Source organism: Mastigoproctus giganteus, chromosome 13, assembly GCF_048544385.1.
Source record: "Mastigoproctus giganteus isolate SK-2022 chromosome 13, ASM4854438v1, whole genome shotgun sequence".
NCBI lineage: Eukaryota > Metazoa > Arthropoda > Arachnida > Uropygi > Thelyphonidae > Mastigoproctus > Mastigoproctus giganteus.
The window spans coordinates 127,021,975-127,046,382 of record NC_143587.1 but is presented as its reverse complement, the minus strand read 5'-3'; the positions used below and the strand labels follow the sequence as shown (position 1 = coordinate 127,046,382).

Sequence of the window (24,408 nt, the reverse complement as noted above, 5' to 3'; positions counted from 1 at the left end):
TGTTTTTTCATGGAATTTTATATCAGAAAATTGACTTTCAAACTTGTCAAAAAGTAATTGTAATAACGAAAGGCAACGATTCTTTGGAAATGTTTCTCCTTTAGCTCAGTACAACATTCAGAGTGAGCTAAATTGTCTTACTCAACTGAGATTTAAATAATAACTTAGTTTGAAATGATTTGATGTCACCAAACAAATCAGACACCAATTTTCCTTTCCCTTTTAGTTTTAAATTAAGAGCATTTAAATGACTAGAAATGTATGTATGAATTGCAAGATCAAACAGCCACTCCATATTTGATAGTTGTTTTATTGGTTTCCCTTTTTTCTGTGTTGAAACATTCGGTAATGTTTCGACAGCCATTAAGGCCATGTGATCTTGTAAAATTTACAGTTGAAATAACCACATTAATAATGTGTTGGAGATCCAATGCTTTCCCATAAAGAGCTTTTCATGCACAATGCAGTGAATTCCAATCGGAGTTTCAGCTCCAATATCTGTTGTTTTCTTGGTTGTTCTACCCATAACCCCAATATTTTTACCAGTCATATATTTTGCACTGCCAGTTGTGACTCCTACCAGGTTTTTAATATTTAATCCAAACTTTTCGATAGATTGGCAAAGATTTTCACCTGTAGTTGTTCTGCACATACTCTGTAGATCAACTAAATCTTCAACTGGTACAAAATTATCATTAATTCCATGTATGAAGATGAGTTTTTGGGCTGTGTCATTTATATTAGTATTGTCATCCAGTGCCACACTAAAATATTTCATTTGTTGTATGTTTTCCAAAAGTCGTTCGAACAAATTCTTTCCAATATCTTCTACTCTTCGTATAATTGTTTGTCGAGACAAACTAATGTTTTGTATCATTGTTCATTTCGCTGGACAAATTTCTTCTACAACTTTTAACAAACAACTCTTAACAAATTCACCATCATTGAACGGTTTACTTTCAGAAGTGATTACATGTGCATCTTGATAACTAACACGTACAGCAGATAAATTTCTTGACTGATATGTTTTGTTGTTTTCTTAATTTGTTCTGTAACTTTGAACACTTCTTTTCACAGCACTCCTTTATGTTGATCATTAGCTTTATGATTGGAATCAGTGTTATATTCTTTAAAAACTCAGTCTCCTTTCACACCAAACACACTGCTTTTTCTTGGTAATCAATGAAGAAAGTCTTCAGTCCACCTTGGATAAAAAACACGATACTCCAAATTGATTTTCCCCTTTTGGAACATTTTTTTTTTAAAAATGATTTTTTTAAAATTCAGTACAGATTAATAATTAATTCAATGCAATGAACAAGATATATCAAAATACATAACTGTATTTAGCATACATATGGTCCTTAAGGTTGTCACAGACATTCTCTCAGATATACCAGACAAGCTGTACTTGCCTACTTGGGAGTCTAAAACGCTGATGGAACTGATATTCGGGTGACACTCAAGTCAAGTGGACCCAATTTCGGCGAAGTCCGGATGGTCTGTGGCAGCCAAATCCTCTGCTTGCACCTTCACGATGGTGGGACTGTTAGTAATCCTGGGTATAACCTCCATGCAGAAGTTCATGGTGGGTGACCACCCAGGTGTGAACCAACGTAAGCAGGGGTCGAGGTGTGGCACTCACACCACATGGAGGAATGCCGCCCCTCTCTGTTACCAGGCGGTACTAGGTGGTAAATGACTCTCATCAACTGGTGCAATACCACCACTTTGCTTATTGGAGGCTTGAAGTGGTGGAACCCATGTTTAGTCTAGAGCTAAGTTCCGGTCAACCCTTCCCTATCTCTTCCATCGTGCAGTATGATTGATGCCTTTTGAGATTATGATGAACATCATGGCGAGATCCAATATTCCTTACATTTCGAGGGTACAGCTCTAAAACGGTGTTCGCAGGCAGACCACTAGTTAGTACACCGGACTGAACCTATTGGTAACTCTCTAGGAGACTTCCAGATCAGCTAGTGTATAATCTTGCTACCTCTACTCTGCCAGATAGTGACTGGAGGGAGTCCGAGTAGTGTATATGCGGGGAGCATTGTCAAGGCCACGTTATGTCAAGGATCTGGGTATATTCTTACCACGTGTACGCCATATTCAAAAATTTCATTACTTCATACAGCATGTCCCACCCACTTTTTCTTACTATTGAATATGCAATGAATTGTCAAACTAATAGAGCAAGCTTATCTGCGAAAAGATCTAAACCTCCCAAACACTTCCTAATTCATTTCACAAATATACGTGGTCTCAGTTCTAATCTCAACGATGTCCATTTCCACTTGCAGTCTGTCAAATCCCATGTACTTTTTCTGATAGAATCTCAGTTGTTCGTTGATTCAACTACTGCTCATCTCAGATGCCCAAATTCTTCGCTGTATGATTCTTTTCACCTCAAAGGTGGTACTTGTGCATATGTCCGTTCTGATATTCCCTGTCGGAGACTTGGCAATTTGGAATCTCCTCTCCTCTCTTTGATCTTCTCTGGCTTAAAATCTCTCTACCTCAAATTCATCTGTTGTCTCTACCGTTCTCCCAACTCCACTAATCACTTGGAGCTCTTTGACTTCCTCTCTTTGCAACTTGACTTTCTCCAGTCCAACTTTCCTAACAGTGAGGTAATTTTCCTTGGTGATTTTAATGTTCACAACTCCAGCTGGCTTCTGTTTTCTAGTCACACCGACCCAGCTGGTCGTGATGCTGAGGCTTTTGCAATTACTAATCACCTTGCACAGATTATTCATTTACGTACAAGAATACCGGACAATCCTAATCATACAGCCAATACGGTTGATCTTTTTCTCACAAACAACCCTTCTAAGTACGCGGTCGAAATTAGAGGTCCTTTAAGCACTTCAGACCACACCTTGGTGATTGTCTCCTCTCCAATGGAACCTTTATCTCATGGCTATTCCGAACCTCGTGTTGTTTGGCATTACAAGAATGCAAAATGGGATGACCTGCAAGACTTCTTTTCCTTGGTCGGATTACTGTTTCAAAACTTCTGATGTCAACGTTTGCTCAGATCATGTCAGTGAAATATTCTTGCAGGAATGGAATCCTTTATCCCACACTTCACTTTAAAATCTCGTCCTTTATCTAAACCTTGGTTTTCCAATAAATGTGCTAAGACTGTTCAAGAGAAGAATATTGGATATCATAATTGGCTTGTTTCTAATTCTCCAGTTTCATTTTCTACGTACACCAAAGCTTGCAACAATTGTAAAACAGTTATTAATCAATCAAAACTAGAGTTTGAACAGGCTAAGAGTAGAAAACTTGCTTCTTGCCCTAATGTTAGCCGAGCATTCTGGTCTCTTGCCAAAGCTATTGGCCGCAACTTTTGCCCATCTCTTCTCCCACCTCTGTCCAAACGAGATGGTTCTGTTGTCACTTCAGCCAAGGATAAAGCTGACCTGCTAGCATCCCATTTTTTCTTCTAACTCCTGTATTAATGATCTTGATAAAACAATTCCCACCATTCCCAACACGCTCCATTGAATGCCCCCTGTGGTCTTCCGTCAAAAGGATGTCAGAAGGATTTTGACGAATCTTGATGCTAAGAAAGCTCCAGGTCCCGATGGTATTTCTCCATTTGTTCTCAAAACCTGTGATCCTGAACTTACTCCTATTCTTTGCCGCCTTTTTTCACTTTCTTATTCCAAAGGTGTTTTTCCTTCTGCTTGGAAATTTGCTCATATTCAGCCGGTTCCTAAAAAGGGTGACAAATCCCTCCCATCCAATTATCATCCCATTGCAATTACTTCTACTTTTCCTAAAGTAATGGAGAAATCAATTAACCGCCAACTGGTAAACTACCTAGAAATCTTCCGTCTGATCAACAATCACCAGTATGGATTCCGTCAGTGTCGATCCACTGGTGATATTCTGGCTTATGTTACCCATTTATGGACTAATTCAATGGAAAGGTTCAGTGAAACACAAGTAGTTGCTCTTGACATCTCAAAGGCTTTTGATCGTGTTTGGCTTAAAAGTCTTCTGAACGAGCTTCCATCTTGTGGTTTGCCAACTGTTTTTAGTAATTGGTTATCCAGTTGTTTCTCTGATCGCTCACTAAGGGTGATGGTAGATGGCTCTCTGTCTTCTAACTTCTCCACTAATGCCGGTGTCCCCCAAGGTTCAGTTCTTTCCCCCACTCTTTTCCTCTTGTATATTAATGACCTTCCATTGACTGGAAATCCTATCCATAGTTTTGCCGGTGATAGCACATTACATTCCACTTTCCATTTTGAGGAACCTTGTCCTGATCAATCAACTTCAACTTCTCGAAAATCTGCTACGAATTCCTTAAATGCCGATCTTCAGGTAATTCTCCAATGGGGCAAAGACAACCTAGTTGATTTCAACCTTTCTCGCAAAAAGGATTCTTCTGCTCCTATGCTTATCTTTAGTGACACTCCGATGTCTAGGCAAAATGATATATCTGTTTTGGGGATTATCCTGACTTCTAATCTCTCTTGGGACAAGCACCTTACAAATATTGCTTCCTCTGCATCGAAAAATCTTGGTTTTTCTCTTTCGCTCTCGGTGTTACTTTTCTTCCAAACAGCTGCTCACTCTGTATAAATCGGAAATCCGCCCTGCCATGGAATATTGTTCCTACATCTGGGGTGGTGCCCCCAAAACCTCTCTGTCTTCTCGATTCCATTTAGAAGAGGGCAGTTAGGTTAATTAATGATTCATCTTTAACAAAGTCTCTCCATTCGCTGTCTCGTAGACTTAGTTTCTGCTGCATGCCTCTTCTACAGATATTTCCATGGGCACTGTTCTTCTGAATTAGCTTCTATAATTCCTGCTCTCTCTTTCAAAACAGTCCGAACACATGCCGCCAACATCCATTTACTGTCCAACTCCAAACTCACAGAACCAACTTTTCATCTTCCTCGTTTATTCATTCAGCTGCCGTTTTCTGGAACAACCTTCCTTCCTATTTCCTGAAAATTACAGTCTACAGAAGTTCAAGTCCAGTGTCAACAAATATCTTCTCAACCTCCAACCCAAACACGGTTTGTTATTTGTTATTTGGTTTTTAGGAGCATTACCAACTAAGGCCATATTGCTCCAGGGATATGTGGTGGTCATTTCCTGACCTTTCCGCATCCTCTGTATTTGGTGGTCATGGGCTCGAACCCCAGTCTAATCAAGAAGCGTGTGCTACGCACTGCTGCTCCTGCTCACCTGGCTACGGAGGTGCCCCCCCAAACACGGTACTAAGTACTATAGGTTCTAATATATATATATATATATATATGACTGCACTGAACCACATGTACATGTGTGATACAGTCAAGCTGGACACCTGCATGCTTGTACACACATGGAGATCGATGCTGTTTTAGTTCACTTTCTGTGCAGGCCTTATAAAAATTATCCATGATCCAGGCCGTAGGTTGGACAAGTCTAGAAAGATTGATCGCCAGCAATTTACCGCCGTGTCAGTTTATCGCATAAACAATTTGCCGCCGCGTCAGTTTATCACGTTTTACTGTCTAGAAGCAATGAGATGTGTTTGGTCAAATCATAAAAAGTTATTTTTTATTTAAGTTTCTGCCTTAAGCTATGATTAGCATATTTTTGGAATTCTATGAACTGTGAGGGAATAGTAGTTAGATTATGTATTTTAATAGTTACATGTATCACAAAAATAGTCAAAAAATCCATTATTTAAACAATATAACAATTGGTTAATTTTAAACTAATCTAATTATAACATTACGCATGTCATAACATTAGACTTGTCAACTAGAATCAGTCACGTTGGTATAATTAATTACTAAGAAACTGTAATATTTACAACACAGTATGTAAATTTTTAATAAGAAATATTATGCACTATATCTCTTAGATAATCAACAATATCACCCCGTTCATCATATGCACTAACAAGCCTTTTAATTTGTTCATCCCAATCACGATGCTTCTTTTTTTTGTTTCCCATATCACTTCCACTTAAATATTGTTCAGTTCACATTTCGTTAATACTTTGTTCTTTTTTAATGCCATCGATAAATTTCCAAATGTTGTGATGATAAGCAGCGACTTCTTCCTCAAATCCTCTATGCCACTCTTCAACAGAATTATTCGTTCTTGGTAATCCTTCTAGAACAAGCTGGCGTACGTTCCACATTTCATGGGAATACTTTGGTGGTCAACGAAGATGTCGTCTGATTGGGTTTCCAATCCATGTATTCCCAAAATAATCAACAACTTCTTGCGATTCTGGAGGAAAAACACCATTTTCACAATTGTTCAAAAACGACTATCACAATTGGAGTGGGCACAAATGCAATTTCTGCCAAAATTCGCATATTTAAAGCAAAATTAGCATCAGTTTCATAACATTGTTTCAGTGCATTATTCTGAATGGAACAAAAAATACATTGTGAAAAGTGGAAAAAACAACCCCGTTGCGAAGCGTCAGGAAAAACTCTTCTGCAAGCATTCAACATCGCCGTCTCAAAATCTATAGTTATTGATTATGGGGACATAGCTCGTTCCAATACTTTCAGCCGCTGTAGTAGAGATACATCCGTTTCCTGAGACTTGTTAGGCAATAATGCATAAACTAATGGAAGCGATATTTTGTCCTTGAATCCATGTATCGTATACAGCTGATAAAAAAGTAAGAGAACAGTTTTGAAAGTACCATCAATATAACAGTGTTCACTTTGTGCTAACAACTGCAAATTTCTTTTCGTACTGAAAATTAACATACGATTGTCCTCGGGTCCAGAATCAAATTGTAGAAACACTTCTCCATTGCATGATGTGTTTTATATTCTTCTGTAAAAACTATGTCTCTACGATGCATTGGCAGAACTGGGCCATCAAAATTTTGATTTCTTATATTGTGGATTGTTCGTTTCATTGTATCTACACTTGGAAGCTTAGGGGCTGCTGCTTGGCTACATATTCTCGAAACATTTGAAATAATACTATGAGGCGTATTATTTGTTGTTTCTGCATAAGTCGAATGGTATCAAGAAGTTGTGCTGCCTCAACTCCGGCTGCATCTCCACAATGATTGTGCTCCTTCCATGTTTTAACGATGGTGTTATCTACCGTAGTAACTAGAGCGGCACATTTCATTTTTCGGTAATTTTGACACTTCCAATGAATTTTTGTTTCATTTTGCCTGTCTTTATAAAACATGTCCACTAAAGCACAATTTCGGTTTTCCTTTTTCTGATTTCAAAAATTTCACCTACATGATGTGTTCACAAACTCAAAAGGATGAAAAATAAACTCAAAATAAGAAAATGTTGTGATTGTAAAAGATTATAAACATATAAGTACTCGCTAAATTAAGCTGCACTTAATTCTTAAATAACACCTATAGAAACACCTTATTTTCAATTTAAATAAAATTACCAATAAATTTATATAAATTATATGTATTGCCTGGCGATAAAATATGCTAGCCATCATTTGTAGGCTATAAATTGTTTATGCGATAAACTGACGAGGCGTTAAACTGCTAATGATTAATCGCGGGTTAAACTTTCCTAGACTTAAAACCTTCCTAGACTTAGTCTAGAAAAGTTTATCGCCGAAAGTTTAAGAAAATTTAAGTTTTATAAACAATTTATAGCCTAAAAATGATGGCTAGCATATTTTATCGCCAGGCAATATATATAATTTATATAAATTTATTGTTCATTTTAAATTGAAAATAAGGCTTTACTATAGGTGTTATTTAAGAATTAAGTGCAATTAAAAATGGAAGTTATATGCTAGGTATACATTTCCTAGAAATATATACCATTGCAGGTGCTTTAATTTAATTGCCTGTTATTTTCCAAAATTGGAATTAGGTGGGTACCTACTTAATCCCTTTAACTTAAGTAGCATGTTTTAGGGGAGTGGGGGTAGGGTGTGCCGATTAGTGAGTACTTATATGTTTATAATCTTTTACAATCACAACATTTTCTTATTTTGAGTTTATTTTTCATCCTTTTGAGTTTGTGAACACATCATGTAGGTGAAATTTTTGAAATCAGAAAAAGGAAAACCGAAATTGTGCTTTAGTGGACATGTTTTATAAAGACAGGCAAAATGAAACAAAAATTCATTGGAAGTGTCAAAATTACCGAAAAATGAAATGTGCCGCTCTAGTTACTACGGTAGATAACACCATCGTTAAAACATGGAAGGAGCACAATCATTGTGGAGATGCAGCCGGAGTTGAGGCAGCACAACTTCTTGATACCATTTGAACTTATGCAGAAACAACAAATAATACGCCTCATAGTATTATTTCAAATGTTTCGAGAATATGTAGCCAAGCAGCAGCCCCTAAGCTTCCAAGCAAGTGTAGATACAATGAAACGAACGATCCAAAATATAAGAAATCGAAATTTTGATGGCCCAGTTCTTCCAACGCATCGTAGAGACATAGTTTCTACAGAAGGATATAAAACATCATGCAATGGGGAATTGTTTCTACAATTTGATTCTAGACCTGAGGACAATCGTATGTTAATTTTCAGTACGAAAAGAAATTTCCGGTTGTTAGTGCGAAGTGAACACTGGTATGCCGATGGGACTTTCAAAACTGTTCCCTTACTTTTTTATCAGCTGTATACGATAGATGGATTCGAGGAAAAAATATTGCTTCCATTAGTTTATGCATTATTGCCTAACAAGTCTGAGGAAACGGATGTACAAAGGGTACTAGGAAAGTTTTGCAATATGACGCAACAATGAATCACAGGAAGCTGCTTGTTGCTGCATGTTGAGACATGTTCATACGTGCATAGTAGCCGCCGCGCCAAGTCGATGGGCTCAGTTATTCATTAGTAGTGAGAGTGTAAAGTGCTTGCGATGGCATCGTGGTCACGAAATGAGATAAGGACAGTTTTGCGGTATAATTTCGTACGTGGTTTAACCATAGACCAGTGCTTAGAAGAAATGACTCTTGCACTAGATGATGATTGTCCACATGGTACAACGATATTCAGGTGGTATAGAGAATTCCAAAGGGGAAATTTCACTCTGGAGGATTCTGAGAGGCCGGGAAGGCCACGAACGTCAGTTACGGAGGAAAACGTTACTGCTGTGAGGAAAATGCTTGACGAAAACAGGCGAGTGACCTACCAACAGATAGCGGATACTTTGGGCCTAAATGCACCAGCAATTCGTTCGATTCTGCAAGATCATTTGCACGTGAAAAAACTTTGTTCTCTCTGGGTGCCGCATCAACTGACTGAAGAGCAGATGACACGACGTGTGACTTGGTGCCGGGAGATGTTAAAAAAGTTTGATAAGGGACAATCTCGGTATGTGAACAACATCGTGACAGGTGACGAGACTTGGCTGTACTATTACGATCTGCCGACCAAGGCTCAAAACAAAGTTTGGGTCTTTGATGATGACGACACACCCGTAATTGTCAGAAAATCCCGATCTGTAAAGAAGAAAATGATAGCTGTATTTTTCAAATCGAGTGGAATTGTGGAACGTGTCGTGTTGGACACGCAGAAGACAGTCACAGCTAAGTGGTATACTGAACAATGCCTGCCTAAAGTCATTGGATCTATGAAGAACCTGCGGCTAAAGTCAAGAATGGACACCTGGTACCTCCATCACGATAATGCTTCAGCTCACCGCGCCAAAGCCTGCACCGAATATTTGACCACGACAGGACTGAAACTTCTCGAGCACCCTCCCTACAGTCCAGACCTTGCTCCCTGCGACTTTGCACTGTTCCCGCATGTGAAACTGAAGCTAAAAGGGAGGCGGTTTTCCAGTGGTGAGGACCTTCTACGGGCTTGGGACAACGAGTGTGCTTTACTCCCTAGTGAAACTTGGCAGAACTGGTTTGAAGATTGGTTTCGGAGGATGGAGAGGTGTATTGAATGTAGAGGAAATTACTTTGAAAAAATTAAATAAACAAAGCTGTATTGCAAAACATTCCTAGTACCCTTTGTATCTCTACTACAGCAGCTGAAAGTATTGGAACCGGCGATGATTGAATGCTTGCAGAAGAGTTTTTCCTGACGCTTTGCAACGGGGTTGTTTTTTCCACTTTTCACAATGTATTTTTCGTTCCATTCAGAATAATGGATTGAAACAATGTTATGAAACTGATGCTAATTTTGCTTTAAATATGCTGATTTTTGTAGCAATTGCATTTGTGCCCACTCCAATTGTGATAGTCGTTTTTGAACAATTGTGAAAATGGTGTTTTTCCTCCAGAATCGCAAGAAGTTGTTGATTATTTTGGGAATACATGGATTGGAAGCCCAATCAGACGACATCTTCGTTGACCACCAAAGTATTCCCATGAAATGTGGAACGTACGCCAGCTTGTTCTAGAAGGATTACCAAGAACGAATAATTCTGTTGAAGGGTGGCATAGCGGATTTGAGGAAGAAGTCGCTGCTTATCATCCCAACATTTGGAAATTTATCGATGGCATTAAAAAAGAACAAAGTATTAACGAAATTCGCATTGAACAATATTTAAGTGGAAGTGATATGGGCAACAAAAAAAAAAAGAAGTATTGCGATTGTGATGAATGAATTAAAAGGCTTGTTAGTGCATATGATGAATGGGGTGATATTGTTGATTATCTAAGAGGTATAGCGCATAATATTTCTTATTGATAATTACATACTGTGTTGTAAATATTACAGTTTCTTAGTAATTAAGTATCCCAACGTGACTGATTCCGAAGATTGCATAAACATTCATTTTGAATTATTGCAGTGTACTGTGAACATACCTAATGTTATAATTAGTTTAGTTTAAAATTAACCAATTGTTATATTGTTCAAATAATGGATTTTTTGACTATTTTTGTGATACATGTAACTATTAAAATACATAATCTACCTATTAAATTACATATTTCCATACATGTGTGTTTTTTTATTTCCATACTATTCCCTCACAGTTCATAGTATTCCAAAAATATGCTAATCATAGCTTAAGGCAGAAACTTAAATAAAAAATAATTATGATCTTTATATGATTTGACCAAACACATCTCATTTCTTCTAGACGGTAAAACGCGATAAACTGACACGGCAGTAAATTGCTGGCAGTAAATTGTTTATGCGATAAACTGACGTGGCGGTGAATTTTCTGGTCCCCAGGTTGGACACCACTGGTCGAGTGCACTCATTTGAGCTTTCTGTGAGAAACAGGTGCTTCACAAAACGTGGTAATTCTCTGACAATCTCAGTCTTGTTAATTGAAGGTCGAGCAACCTTTAATTGACTGAGTCTTAAAAATGTCAATGATATCAATGAACTGAAGAGGGATATAGGAGCAAGTATATATGGAGGCAATATGATTAAGCCAAAAATAAACATAAGTGAATGAGCAGTGTCAACTACCTGCGAGTTGTAGAAGGGCCTTTTCCCCCACCAGAGAAGCTTTCATATGGTACAGTAAAGAACCCTTCTACAACTACCTGCGAGTTGGCAGAAGGGCCTTTTCCCTACCAGAGAAGTTTTCATATGGTTCTTTACTGTAACCATATGAAAGCTTCTCTGGTGGGGGAAAGGCCCTTCTGCAACTCGCAGGTAGTTGTAGAAGGGTTCTTTACTGTACCATATGAAAGCTTCTCTGGTGGGGGGTTAGGCCCTTCTACAACTCGCAGGTAGTTGACGCTGCTCATTCACTACGTTTATTTTTGGCCTAAATCATATTGCTTCCATATATACTTGCTCCTATATCCCTCTTCATTTCATTGATATCATTGACATTTTTAAGGCTCAATATTATCAAAGTAATGAGTACCTTTCTACCTTCGGTGACTGCTGGTAATGGTGGAATCCTTCTATTCATCCTTAAAAACCTAAGTGTATTCACATTTCGAAACTTCCCTTTGGCATCTGTAACTGTATTTTATAAAAGTATTGTTTTCTTACCACCTGGAATTGTTACACAATCAGGTCTCTTCCAAAAGATCATTTGCCTCCCAAATTACTGATTTTCTCTTCTTCCTGCCTCTTCAAAGTACTAAAGAAAGTCATCCTTCCTCTGATGTTTACTCATATCCTCCAGAATCATTTGCCTAAATCAACTATTCTATTCCTGCCAGGTTGAATCTGTCATCTACCAACTTCACAGATTTATATATGATTTTGAAAAGTGGGCTGAGGTTGTGACCCTGTACCTAGATCTGCAAGCTATCTTTGATGCTTTGTGGATGCCTGCTCTGGTGCAAATAATATGACAGGTGTAATTTTTTATAAACATAATTTCTTATTATGATCTTTGAAATGAAAATGTATATTTTCTGGTTAACACCTATTCTTTGGACAGTCTCTAAACTGGTCGGCTTAACTGTCAACTGCAATATCTGCAGTGGGGGAGGGCTGGATCAAGAAGGCCCATGTGGAAAGGAAGGCGCCTCTGTAGCCAGGTGGGAAGGAGCAGCAGTGCGTAGCACACGCTTCTTGATTAGACCGGGGTTCGAGCCCATCACCACCAAATATGGAGGATACGGAAAGGTCAGGGTATGACCACCGCATATCCCGGAGCAATATGGTCTTAGTTGCTAATGCTCCTAAAAACCAAATAAACAAACAAACCATGTGGAAAGGCAGCTCATTCTCCCTATGCTGTCTTTTCATTTAGTGTTGAGGTGCTGTGTAATATCTTAGACTAGTTACTCTGATTCTTTTATGTTGAAGGGCCACATTGAGGATTTTGTGAGCGGGCTGGTTTAATGTACTATTTTGCTCTGTAGGAGCTAATGAAGATGCATGGTGTTTTTTTAGGTTATATTCCTAGCAGTTAGTTTCTTTGCAGATCAAGCCAAATCTTTTTGTTGCCAGTCTCTAAAGAAATCTCTATTATTCCAGCATTTATTAAATACAAACATTGAAGTAAACTTTTGCTTTTGTGGATACATTTTCCAGAAAATTTTAGGGAGAACTGAAGAATGAAATTGCCTCAAAAGAAAAGATTTTCGAAAAAATATTGTGTAACTCAAAGCACTTCAGAAGCCTTTTAGGAAGAATTAGCTTAATGATATTTATGATGGTATTATTTGTGAAATTTGTCAAGATATATTGGAGAAAAGTGTATCACGTACTGATGAAATGGCAGATGCTTGTGGTCATTATACCATGCATTCGTATGTGAAAAATTAGAGGAATGTGAGTAACCTTCACATCTGCATTTGCTTGCTTGCAAAATTCTTGAAAGCACAAATAACTTCACAGCTTCGTGGTTTGCTTATGATCCTTTTCAATTATTATGGCCAGGCCAAGAATAGCTCATAGCAAAAACTGTTTTCACTATTGCAGTTATTGTATATGAGGAAAGCATCTTATATCTTAGACTTTCTGTCCAAACTTAATCCACATTACTTGCTTAGCCTGTGGTTTATGTAGGCTTGCAGAAACAATATGAGGAAATTTTGGAGAAGTTAAAGTTATTTCTTGAATAAAAAAGTTCTTTGTAAGAGTCCCTTCTTTGTAAAAGCCCAAGCACATTGCTATCTAGAGAGATACATAACCTGGCCTTCACCTTCTGCCCTGCCTGTTTTAACAAAGTGAGAAGCATTGTTTATGCCAATAATTTTTTTTATTCTATATAAAAAAAGTTGTTGATGCTTTTGATAGGGCAGTTGCTGTAGCTATTGATGCTGCACATCCACAATATCCAAAACATCACCTGGCAACTCTTACCAATTCTTTGTCAAAACACAATAGCTGTTCATAGAAACTCATTTTGCTTGATTACCTAGTTCTATAACTGAACTTGAAGTGTTGGAGCTTTAGGATGCAGTGCAATTGAAGAGTTGAGAAAGTTTGGTTAGAAATTTCAACTATCCCTAGAGAGATACAAGAGAAAATAAGAATAAATTTGATAAGTGTTTTAAAAAATGGCTCCAGAATTGAAATGAATTTGTAAATTGAAATGAACAGAAACATCCATTTCAGGTAGAGACTTTGGTCTAATCTTTCTAAATTGATCCCAGTCACTTCCATCTATATGGAAAGATCTCTGCTTTCAATTTTAATTAAAAAATGTTTGTGGACTATAAATGGCACAGATTTTACAAAAGAACACATTGAAATATGTGTATATATATATATATTGCTGTTTATTGTAACAAGTTATTCCTCAAGCATGTTCTGAAACGATCCCTAGTATAAAACTTTTCATTAACAATTTTCTTACTTTTAAATGCTTGAATTTGTTACATTTAAATTTTTGATTGAGTGCTACTTTTAAAATTTTCAATGTAAAGAAGTAATTTGAATTAATTGTGATAAATGGTAATAAATGTGAAAAATACAATAATTGTGAAAAAAAAAATGTTATTATATATAAAGCATTTTGCTGCATATTTTTAAAAAATTTTTACTGTTTGCATGCGTATTTTGCCTAGTTTTTTAATGCTTATCTGATATCTACTTGGTTTTAGTAGTATGGTAATCCATAGGGAATTTATTATTTATGCACATGATTTGTAATTGTTTTTTATATTTTATACTATTATATACATATATATATATATATATATATATACACACACACTTTTTTTCCCTCTTGATCTCCTTTCTCAGAACAAAGTCGGCGAGATGATTTGGAATCTCTAGGCTATGTTCTAATGTATTTCAATAGGGGGAGTCTTCCCTGGCAAGGCCTTCGAGCAGCTACAAAACGACAAAAGTATGAACGTATCAGTGAAAAGAAAATGTCTACTCCAATAGAAGAATTATGTAGAAATTTTCCTTGTAAGTTAGACTTCTGTTACTATATTCATAAATAAGTTTGATTTGCAAAAAAATAAACACGTCAACTGTAATATTGTAGATGATTACCAATACCTTTTACATATCAATTCCTTAAATGTTATTGGAGTGTGATGTGTTTTATTTTCTGTTAGATAAAAATCTTTCTTGAAATTGTAATACGGTGATATATTCAGTAAATAAATGACAACAGAGATATGGTATTGTGTGAATGCTTTATATACAGGGTGATTCACTACCAGTGTGACAAAATTCCAGGAGGTGTAGGGGGCACAAAGACTAATCGGAATCACATAACATTGCAGGGTCCGAAATGCCTTCGTCATGCGGTAGAGGACGTTGAACGGGAGGTCGCGTGAACAGCGATCCCGCTGGAAGTCAGCATTTGCGAACCATTTCTGTTGAAGAAACCAAGTAGCAAAAGTCCTCTGGAGTGGATAATCTACAGGCTGCAATGATTGGACGCGTTGCAGATGGTATGAACTCATTTGGTTTGTTGACAGTATCCTCCATACAGTGGATTGGGAAATACCCAATCGTTGGCCTATCGCTCGAGTACTCGTACTCGGATTGCCTTCTGAAAGACGTAGGACATTCTCCTCATTGTCTGGTGTCCTCGTCGTTCGCTCTCGATTCATGGTACCTCTCGTGAAACAACCAGCCTCATGTAACCTTCTGTTCACACATGCAAAAATCGTATGATGAGGAGCACGCCTGTGTGGGAAACATTCCTGGTACAAGCGCAGAGCGGTGTGCCCATTACAGTCCGCAGCTCCATATGCAAGGTGCATGTCGGCCAGTTCAACATTTGAATACTGGTCCATCCTACTGCCTCGGGAACTAGTTCGCAAATGCTGACCCAGCGGGATCGCTGTTCACGCGACCTCCTGTTCAATAGGTGCCTCCGTAGCCAGGTGGGAAAGAGCACCAGTGCATAGCACACGCTTCTTGATTAGACCGGGGTTCGAGCCTGTCACCACCAAATACAGAGGATGCAGAAAAGTCAGGGAATGACCACCGCATATCCTGGAGCAATAGGGCCTTAGTTGCTAATGCTCCTAAAAACCCAATTAACATAACCTCCCGTTCAACATCCTCTACCGCATGACGAAGGCATTTCGGACCCTGCAATGCTATGTGATTCCGATTCGTCTTTGTGCCCCCTACACCTTTTGCTAGTTTGTCGCACTGTTAGTGAATCACCCTGTATAACACTTGCCATTATGATTTCCTTTTTATCAACAAATATAAAACCTGTAAAGATTTTTGTTATATCAAATGTGTATAAGTAATTTCCTTCACTGAAATTCATGAATAGAACGTTAAAGCATTATCTTATACATGTGAAAGTGCGATTAAAAATTTGTTGCTTGTCATCACGTTTTTTATGTGCAATTTTACACAGCTTATGGAGACCCAAAAGTAGAAATAAGAGATAAAAAAACTAACAGTTTGTCTAGTTCTACCTTGAATTTATTCAAACTACCCACCTACTGATTGTTGGTTCCAACAATCAGCTGCAGTTATCCTTGCTCAGTTTGAATAATTTATGCTCCCTCATGTGTATAGTCTGAGCAATATGACGGATTCTATTGGCATTAAGTTTAATCCATTTAAAGTCTTAATCATATCTCCTCACAGGTGCCTATCCTCTAGTTCAGCAATTTGCAGAACTATACCCTTATATCATAAGAACACTCTTTTGTTCCCCTCACTAGTCTTGTTGCTATTTTCTACATCCTTTCCAACAGATCTATATCTTTCCTAAAATGAGTCCTCCAGACCTGTAGGCAGTACAGTCAGTCCTTGTATAATGCGATAGTTGTGTTCCTAGAAACCCTAGTGCAATATAAACAACATGCCCTATGGAAAACATAGGGTTAGGTTCCGGCCACCCAAGATTGGACACACATTTGTAACCAAAACACTTACACAGTTAAAAAATATAAAATTAATAATTTAATCAAAATATAAAATATAAAATTAATAATTTAATCGGTCTGCTTTGGAATTATGGGGAAAGTGGCGGCAGATTGTCATCATTATCGGAACTGGGAGGTGGAGGAGATGCTGATGAGGACTTTGGACGAAATGTGGTCATACCAGAACTACAGGGTTGTGATTCATTTTCTATCTCTTTCTTTGGTGTTTTCATAAAAAAGACATATAGTTTCTGTTGTTTTGCAATCTTCCTTCTTTCATAAAGCAGCTGCTTATATGGCTCCAAAGCAGACCGAATTGTATGAAGTGCTCTTCTGCTTCTTTCTGCATTATAATCGTTATCTTCTAGCCATTGCATACTTTTCTCAAATGAATTTAAAGCTGAAGATACCTCTGCGGTTTTATGGTGGCATTGAGGCATTCAGCTTCGTCGTTTTTCCTCATCTTTCACCTGCCCTCCAGCAACAAGTTGTTGCAGTTCTTCAGTTGAAAGTTCTTCATGAGACTGAAGCAACTCTTCTAAATCATTTTCCTCCAATTCCTCAAAGGCAACACAATGTGCTTTTAATTTAGGAAGCTCGTTTACAGGATCAAAGCCTTTAAAATCACAAATAAAATCTGGTAAAAGAGGCTGCCAAACACCATGTAAGCATTCTTTTGTCACTTTGTTCCAAGCCTCCACAATTATGTAAATTGCATTCTTTATGTTGAATCGCTTCCAGAAGTCTTTAACTGTTTCTGCTATTAGCATCTTAAATGTGCGTCTTGTGTAATAGTGCTTAAAAGCAGCAATTACTCCTTGGTCAAGTGGCTGGATAAGAGATGTTGTGTTAGGTGGTTAAAAACAGGATTTTAATGCTTGGTGACAGTTCAGCAAGGGTTGGAGGGTGACTTGGTGCATTGTCTAAAATAATTAATCTTAAATCCAAATTTTTCTTTTTGCAGTAGCTTCGAAACACATCCTTAAACACATGTAGTAGAAGGTCAGTGAAGATCTGCCCTGTCATCCACCCTCTTCTGCTCTTCCTAAAGTAAACACCCAGGGTAGTCCTTGCTATCCCTTTTAACGCTCGTGGATTGGCTGCATGATAAACAACAGGCTTCGGTTTCAAGTCGCCACTTGCATTTGCTCCTAACATAACAGCAGTCAACCAATACTTTGAAGCCTGGAGCTCATGCTTCCTCTCTTGAGATATATGTTCGTGATGGCATTTTTTTCCAATACAGTCTGGTTTCATCAAAGTTGAAAATTTGGTCTAGTGTATAGTCCTCTTCCTCGATTAGTTTTTTCAGTATCAGCAGAAATGCCTTTGCTGCTGCTTCATCTGCATTCGCAGCTTCACCTGATAATTTCACATTATGGAAAGTGTGATGTTTCCTGAAATTATTGAACCAGCCACTACTGGCAGTAAAGGGAGGCACTTCTTGAGGGTTTTCAGCTTTATTTCTGAGGTCTTCAAATATTGCCAATGCCTTTGCTTTTATCATAAGCAAACTTGTTCCTGATCTCTTCTTTGTTTGATCTTCTATCCAAACAGATAAAAGACGTTCCATCTCTTCCAGTTCTTTGTGCGTCTTGATCTAACCAATTTTGTTACACTTTGTGTTGTTCCTGCTATGAAGTTGCTTTTATTTTTTCTGCATTCTTTCTAATTGTTCCCAGCCTTCCCTCATTTTAGGCCTGTAGCACACACACACAATATCGCATGTTCTTTCATTCCGGTCAAAGCGTTTCACTATGTGATATTTTTCTTCTATCGATATAGCTATTCTTTTTCTCTCTGAAGTAATTTCACCAGAATGCTTCTTTTTCACACTTTTTTTCAAGTATTTTACTCATTTTTTTGAGAATAGAGCACAATTATAAAATGAACAAAAATGAGGAGGAAAGCTTGATATACATAAACGACGCAGCGCCCGTGTAGAAACTGAATAAACAATGCAGTAAAGGCAGAAACACACTATTCTCACATATTACATGCTTACGTTTTACTAAAGCACATTTCTGGAGGTCACTACCATAAAACAATAAAAACAATTTACAGTTTCTGGTTTATTGGTGGTTTCTGCTAGTGGAGTCTGTTATGGGTAGTAATAAATGGGTAGTAAAAGTCAATCTAATTATATTTGCAATAATACCGATAGCTGGAATTCTGTGGAATTTAAGTTATTAAGTTAAATGTGTTTCCCCTTCCACGAAATTATAAAAACAAATAAATTTTCAAAATCTTTTCTTCATTCTTACTGTGTTGTGTTCAGTTGGGGTGATTCTGCCGCGATTCACTACCATTTCTTGTAAACACGTAGGCGAATCGTGCATAAGCAAATTACGTTTGTGTTATATGCGACATTGTTCCTCTATTTATAAATCATGTATGATCGAATTCATGTAGTGCAAACACGTTATACAAGGACTGACTGTACTCAGGATGTGGCCTAACAGTACCTTATACAACAGGATGATCATCTCCTTATCCCTACTGGCAAAATTTCTGTATACCTTTTGACAGTAGCCTTTTGTGTGCAACAGTTCTTTTTTTTTTTTTTTAATGTAGACCCCAAACACGAGAGGTATTAGAACCTATAGTAGTTAGTACCATGCTTGGGTTGGAGGTTGAGAAGACGAAAGATGATATTTGTTGACATTGGACTTGAACTTCTGTAGACTAATTTTCAGGAAATACATATGAAGGAAGGTTGTTCCAGAAAACAGCAGTTGAATGAATAAATGAGGAAGATGAAAAGTTGGTTCTGTGAGTTTGAATTTGGACAGTAAATGGATGTTGCCAGCATGTGTTCGAACTGTTTTAAAAAAGAGAGTGGGAATTATAGAAGCCAATTCAGAAGAACAGTGCCCATGGAAATATCTGTAGAAGAGGCATGCAGTAGAAACAGTACGTCTATGAGACAGGGTTAGACTCTGTTAGAGATGACAGTGCAGAGACTCTGTTAGAGATGAATCATTAATTAACCTAACTGCCCTCTTCTGAACAGAATCAAGAAGCCTGAGAGAGGTTTTGGGGGCTCTATCCCCAATGTGGGAACAATATTCAATGGTAAGGCAAATTTGCGATTTGTAAAGAGTGAACAGCTGTTTGGAAGAAAAGTAACACCGAGAGCAAAAGAGAAAACCAAGTTTTTTAGATGCAGAGGAAGCAATATTTGCATTGTGCTTGTGCCAAGAGAGAGATTAGAAGTAAGGGTAATCCCCAAAAGAGATATATCATTTTGCCTAGAAATCGGAGTGTCACCAAAGATAAGCATAGGAGCAGAAGAATCCTTTTTGCGAGATATAAGACAAGGCTGAGTTTTAGAAGGATTGAAATCAACTAAGTTGTCTTTGCCCCACTGGAGAATTACCCGAAGATCGGCATTTAAGGAATTGGTACAAATTATCGAGAAGTTGAAACTGATTGAGCAGGGCAGGGTTTCTCAAAATGGAAAGTGGAATGCAATGTGCTATCATCGGCAAAACTATGGATAGGATTTTCAGTAAATGGAAGAAGGTTATTGATATACAAGAGGAAAAGAGTGGGGGAAAGAACTGAACCTTGGGGGACACCAGCATTAGTGGAGAAGTTAGAAGACAGAGAGCCATCTACCATCACCCTCAGTGAGCGATCAGAGGGAAACTGGATAACCAATTACAAAAAACAGTTAGCAAACCATAAGATGGAAGCTTGTTTAGAAGTCCTTTATGCCAAACACGATCGGAAGCCTTTGAGATGTCTAGAGCAAATACTTGTGTTTCACCAAACTTTTCCATTGAATTAGTCCATAAATGGGTAACATAAGCCAGAATATCACCAGTGGATCGACATTGACGGAATCCATACTGGCGATTGTTGATCAGACGGTAGGTTTCTAGGTAGTTTAACAGTTGGCGGTTCATTGATTTCTCCATTACTTTAGAAAGAGTAGAAGTAATTGCAATGGGACGATAATTGGATGGGAGGGATTTGTTACTGTTTTTAGGAACTGGCTGGATATGAGCAAATTTCCAAGCAGAAGGAAAAACACCTTTGGAATAAGAAAGTGAAAAAAGCAGTAAGTTCAGGAGCACAGGTGTTGAGAACAAGTGGAGAAATACCATCGGGACCTGGAGCTTTCTTACCATCAAGATTCGTCAAAATCCTTCTGACATCCCTTTGACGGAAGACCACAGGAGGCATTGAATGGAGCATGTTGGGAATCGTGGGAAGTGTTTTACCAAGATCATTAATACATGAGTTGGAAGAAAAATGGAATACTATCAGGTCAACTTTATCCTTGGCTGAAGTGACAACTGAACCATCTGGTTTGGACAGAAGTGGGAAAACGTTCCAGCTAATAGCTTTGGCAAGCGACCAGAATGCTCGCCTACCATTAGGGCAAGAAGCACATTTTCTACCCTTAGCCTGCTCAAACTCTAGTTTGTACTGATTAATAACTGCTTTAGAATTGTTGCGAGCTTTGGTGTAGGTACAAAATGAAACTGAAGAATTAGAAACAAGCCAATCACTATATGTAACGTTCTTCTCTTGAACAGTCTTAGCACATTTATTGGAAAACCAAGGTTTAGATAAAGGACGAGATTTTAAAGTGGAGTGTGGGATAAAGGATTCCATTCCTGCAAGAATAATTTCACTGAAACAATCTGAGCAAACGTTGACATTAGAAGTTTTGAAACAGTAATCAGACCAAGGAAAAGAAGAAAAGAAATCTTGGAGGTCATCCTATTTTATATTCTTGTAATCCCAAGCAATATGAGGTTGGGAATAGCCATGAGATAAAGGCTCCATTGGAGAACAGACAATCACCAAGTTGTGATCTGAGGTGCCTAAAGGACTCCTCACTTTGACTGTGTACTTAGAAGGGCTGTTTGTGAGAAAAAGATCAAGCGTGTTGGCTGTATGGTTAGGATTGTCCAGTATTCTTGTAGGTAAATGAACAATCTGTGCAAGGTAATTAGTAATTGCAAAAGCCTCAGCATCACGACCAGCTGGGTCGGTGTGACTAGAAAACGGAAGCCAGCTGGAGTTGTGAACATTAAAATCACCAAGGAAAATTACCTCACTGTTAGGAGAGTTGGACTGGAGAAAGTCAAGTTGCAAAGAGAGGAAGTCAAAGAGCTCCAAGTGATTAGTGGAGTTGGGAGAACGGTAGAGACAACAGATGAATTTGAGGCAGAGAGATTTTAAGCCAGAGAAGATCAAAGAGAGGAGAGGAGATTCCAAATTGCCAAGTCTCCGACAGGGAATATCAGAACGGACATATGCACAAGTACCACCTTTGAGGTGAAAAGAATCATACAGCGAAGAATTTGGGCATCTGAGATGAGCAGTTTGTTATTTGGTTTTCAGGAGCATTAGCAACTAATCCATATTGCTCCGGGGATATGCGGTGGGCATGGGCTCGAACCCCAGTCTAATCAAGAAGCGTGTGCTATGCACTGCTGCTCCTGCCCACCTGGCTACAGAGGTGCCCTGAGATGAGCAGTAGTTTAATCAACCGATAACTGAGATTCTGTCAGAAAAAGCACATGTGGTTCGGCAGACTGCAAGTGGAAATGGACATTGTTGAGATTAGAATTGAGACCATCTATATTTGTGAAATGAATTTGGAAGTGTATTAAAAGCTTTCCCGAAATCCAAGTATATGATGTCAAAATTATTTACGCCGAGTTCCTTTGTTACTGTATACATCATAGTATTCAATCAGGTTAGGCAGACAAGATCACCCCTTAACAAATCCATGCTCTGACTGAAGTATAACTGCATTCCTGTCTAAATAGCCATGTATTACTTTGTTAACCAGTGAATCCATTATTTCCCTGGAACAGAAGTCAAACTGGCAGGTCAGTGATTACTCATGTCACCCTTTGATCGCACTCTGTGAATTGTGGAACATTGCACATTTCCAGTCCATGGGGACTGACCTCCCTTGAATCCAAGGATACTCTCATAAACATACCTGAAGGTTTGCTTACCAGCTTTGCTGCTCTCTTAATATGATTGGGTAGATGCCTTTTTTAAGTTCAGCTTCAAGAATTCCTCTACCACTTTACTTTCAGTTATCACAAAGTGACTTAGCTCCTGCGCCTCCGTAGCCAGGTGGGAAGGAGCAGCAGTGCATAGCACAAGCTTCTTGATTAGACTGGGGTTCGATCCTGTCACCACCGAATGCGGAAAGGTCAGGGAATGACCACCGCATATTCCCGGAGCAATATGGCCTTAGTTGCTAATGCTCCTAAAAACCAAATAACAAACAACAGACTTAGCTCCTCGTTACAGTTTGAAAATATTCTGGTATTCCCTTCCTTAAAGAATCCCTCTTGTGTGAATGCAGTTGTAAAATACTTATTCAATTTGTCAGCAACATGATCAGAATAAAACAGTTAAGCCATTAGCATATAGTGGACCAATGTGATTCAACACCTTCCTTCTAGTGTTTGCATGAGTAAAGAAATCTTTGCATCCTTTGCGAGAGATTTCTTGTAAATCTTAGATTACCGAACTTCGTTTGACTTAATTGCAGCCTTCTGTATCACCTGATAATTTACAGGGGCAGACAAAAAAACTGCATCACTTTAAAAAAAAGTAACATTTGTAGTGAAATGTATAAGATATTGTTTGATTACAGTTATTTTGTTTGTCGCAAAGCAAAGGTATTGCATCAGATAATTCTTCTATTGCATCAGACAGTAATTGCAGGGTATTGCATCAGCCGTTTCTATAAATACACCACTGGAAAGGTATACATGTTCATTAGTATCCTGTTTTGTAGAGGTGCAAGCATGGCTCCATATGTTCAGTTGACACGAAGAAAAAAAAAGTGTAGTTGTTGCACGCATAGAAAGCCCAGGAATGGCTTTCTATGCGTGCTATCGCTGATAAAATGGGCTGCCACCAGTCAATAGTATCTCGGGTGCTGAAATTAAAGCATGAAACCGGTAATGTGAAGAGAAGACCTGGATCAAGCCCTAAGAGAGTGACCATGCCTTCCCAAGATCAATATTTGAAAATAAAATCCAGTGCCCCTTTGTAATGAATTGCACTAAGTCCAGTAATGAATTGCACCGGAAACTGCTAATTGTTTTTTTTTTTTTTTTTAATGTTTTACGATAGTGACCTCCAGAAATGTGCATTAGTGAAGTGCGAGCTCGCGTGAGGTGATAATAGTGTGTTTCCGATGTAACCCTGTGAAGTTCTTTACAGAAAATTTCATTTTGACCGTTATCATGGTGCTGATAATGGATATCATGCGGTTTTTGTAATTTAGCATATCGGAGATATAGTAACAATATTTCATTAGTCATTCCCGAGTTACATAAGAGAATAATTGACAGCAATACTAGTAAATCTACAAAGAAAAGGAAAGCGATCAATTTGGATCAGAAAATTAAAATAATAAGGATGTATGAAAATGGTCAAACATTAACATGTATTGCATGAAATTTAGAATTGTTAGTGTCAACAATGAATACAATAAAGGAGAAAGACAGAATACGAGAAGCGTTGAAGGGATCAGCACCATGAAATCAGCTATAACAACCAAGGCTACGAAATACATATCAGTTTTTCACTACAATAACTGTCTTTTTCCTTCCTTTTTATGTTTTCTTTCTTATGTGCCACTCCAGTTACTTCACCGCTGTCCCCCGATATATATTTTTAATTAGTTCAATTAAAAACTTTAACTATTTTTCTATATATATAACTAATAC

General features: G+C 38.0%; 1 protein-coding gene across 4 annotated transcripts in view; it reads left to right on the top strand.

Moving 5' to 3' along the window:
* Positions 1-24,408, top strand: part of dco (discs overgrown casein kinase 1) — a 238,541-nt gene that overhangs the window by 139,225 nt on the left and 74,908 nt on the right. For all 4 annotated transcript variants that reach the window (XM_090387640.1, XM_090387641.1, XM_090387642.1 and 1 more), the window contains exon 5: positions 14,574-14,744. In XM_090387640.1, the coding sequence (XP_090243766.1) occupies positions 14,574-14,744 (171 nt within the window). The remainder of the gene's footprint in view (positions 1-14,573; positions 14,745-24,408) is intronic.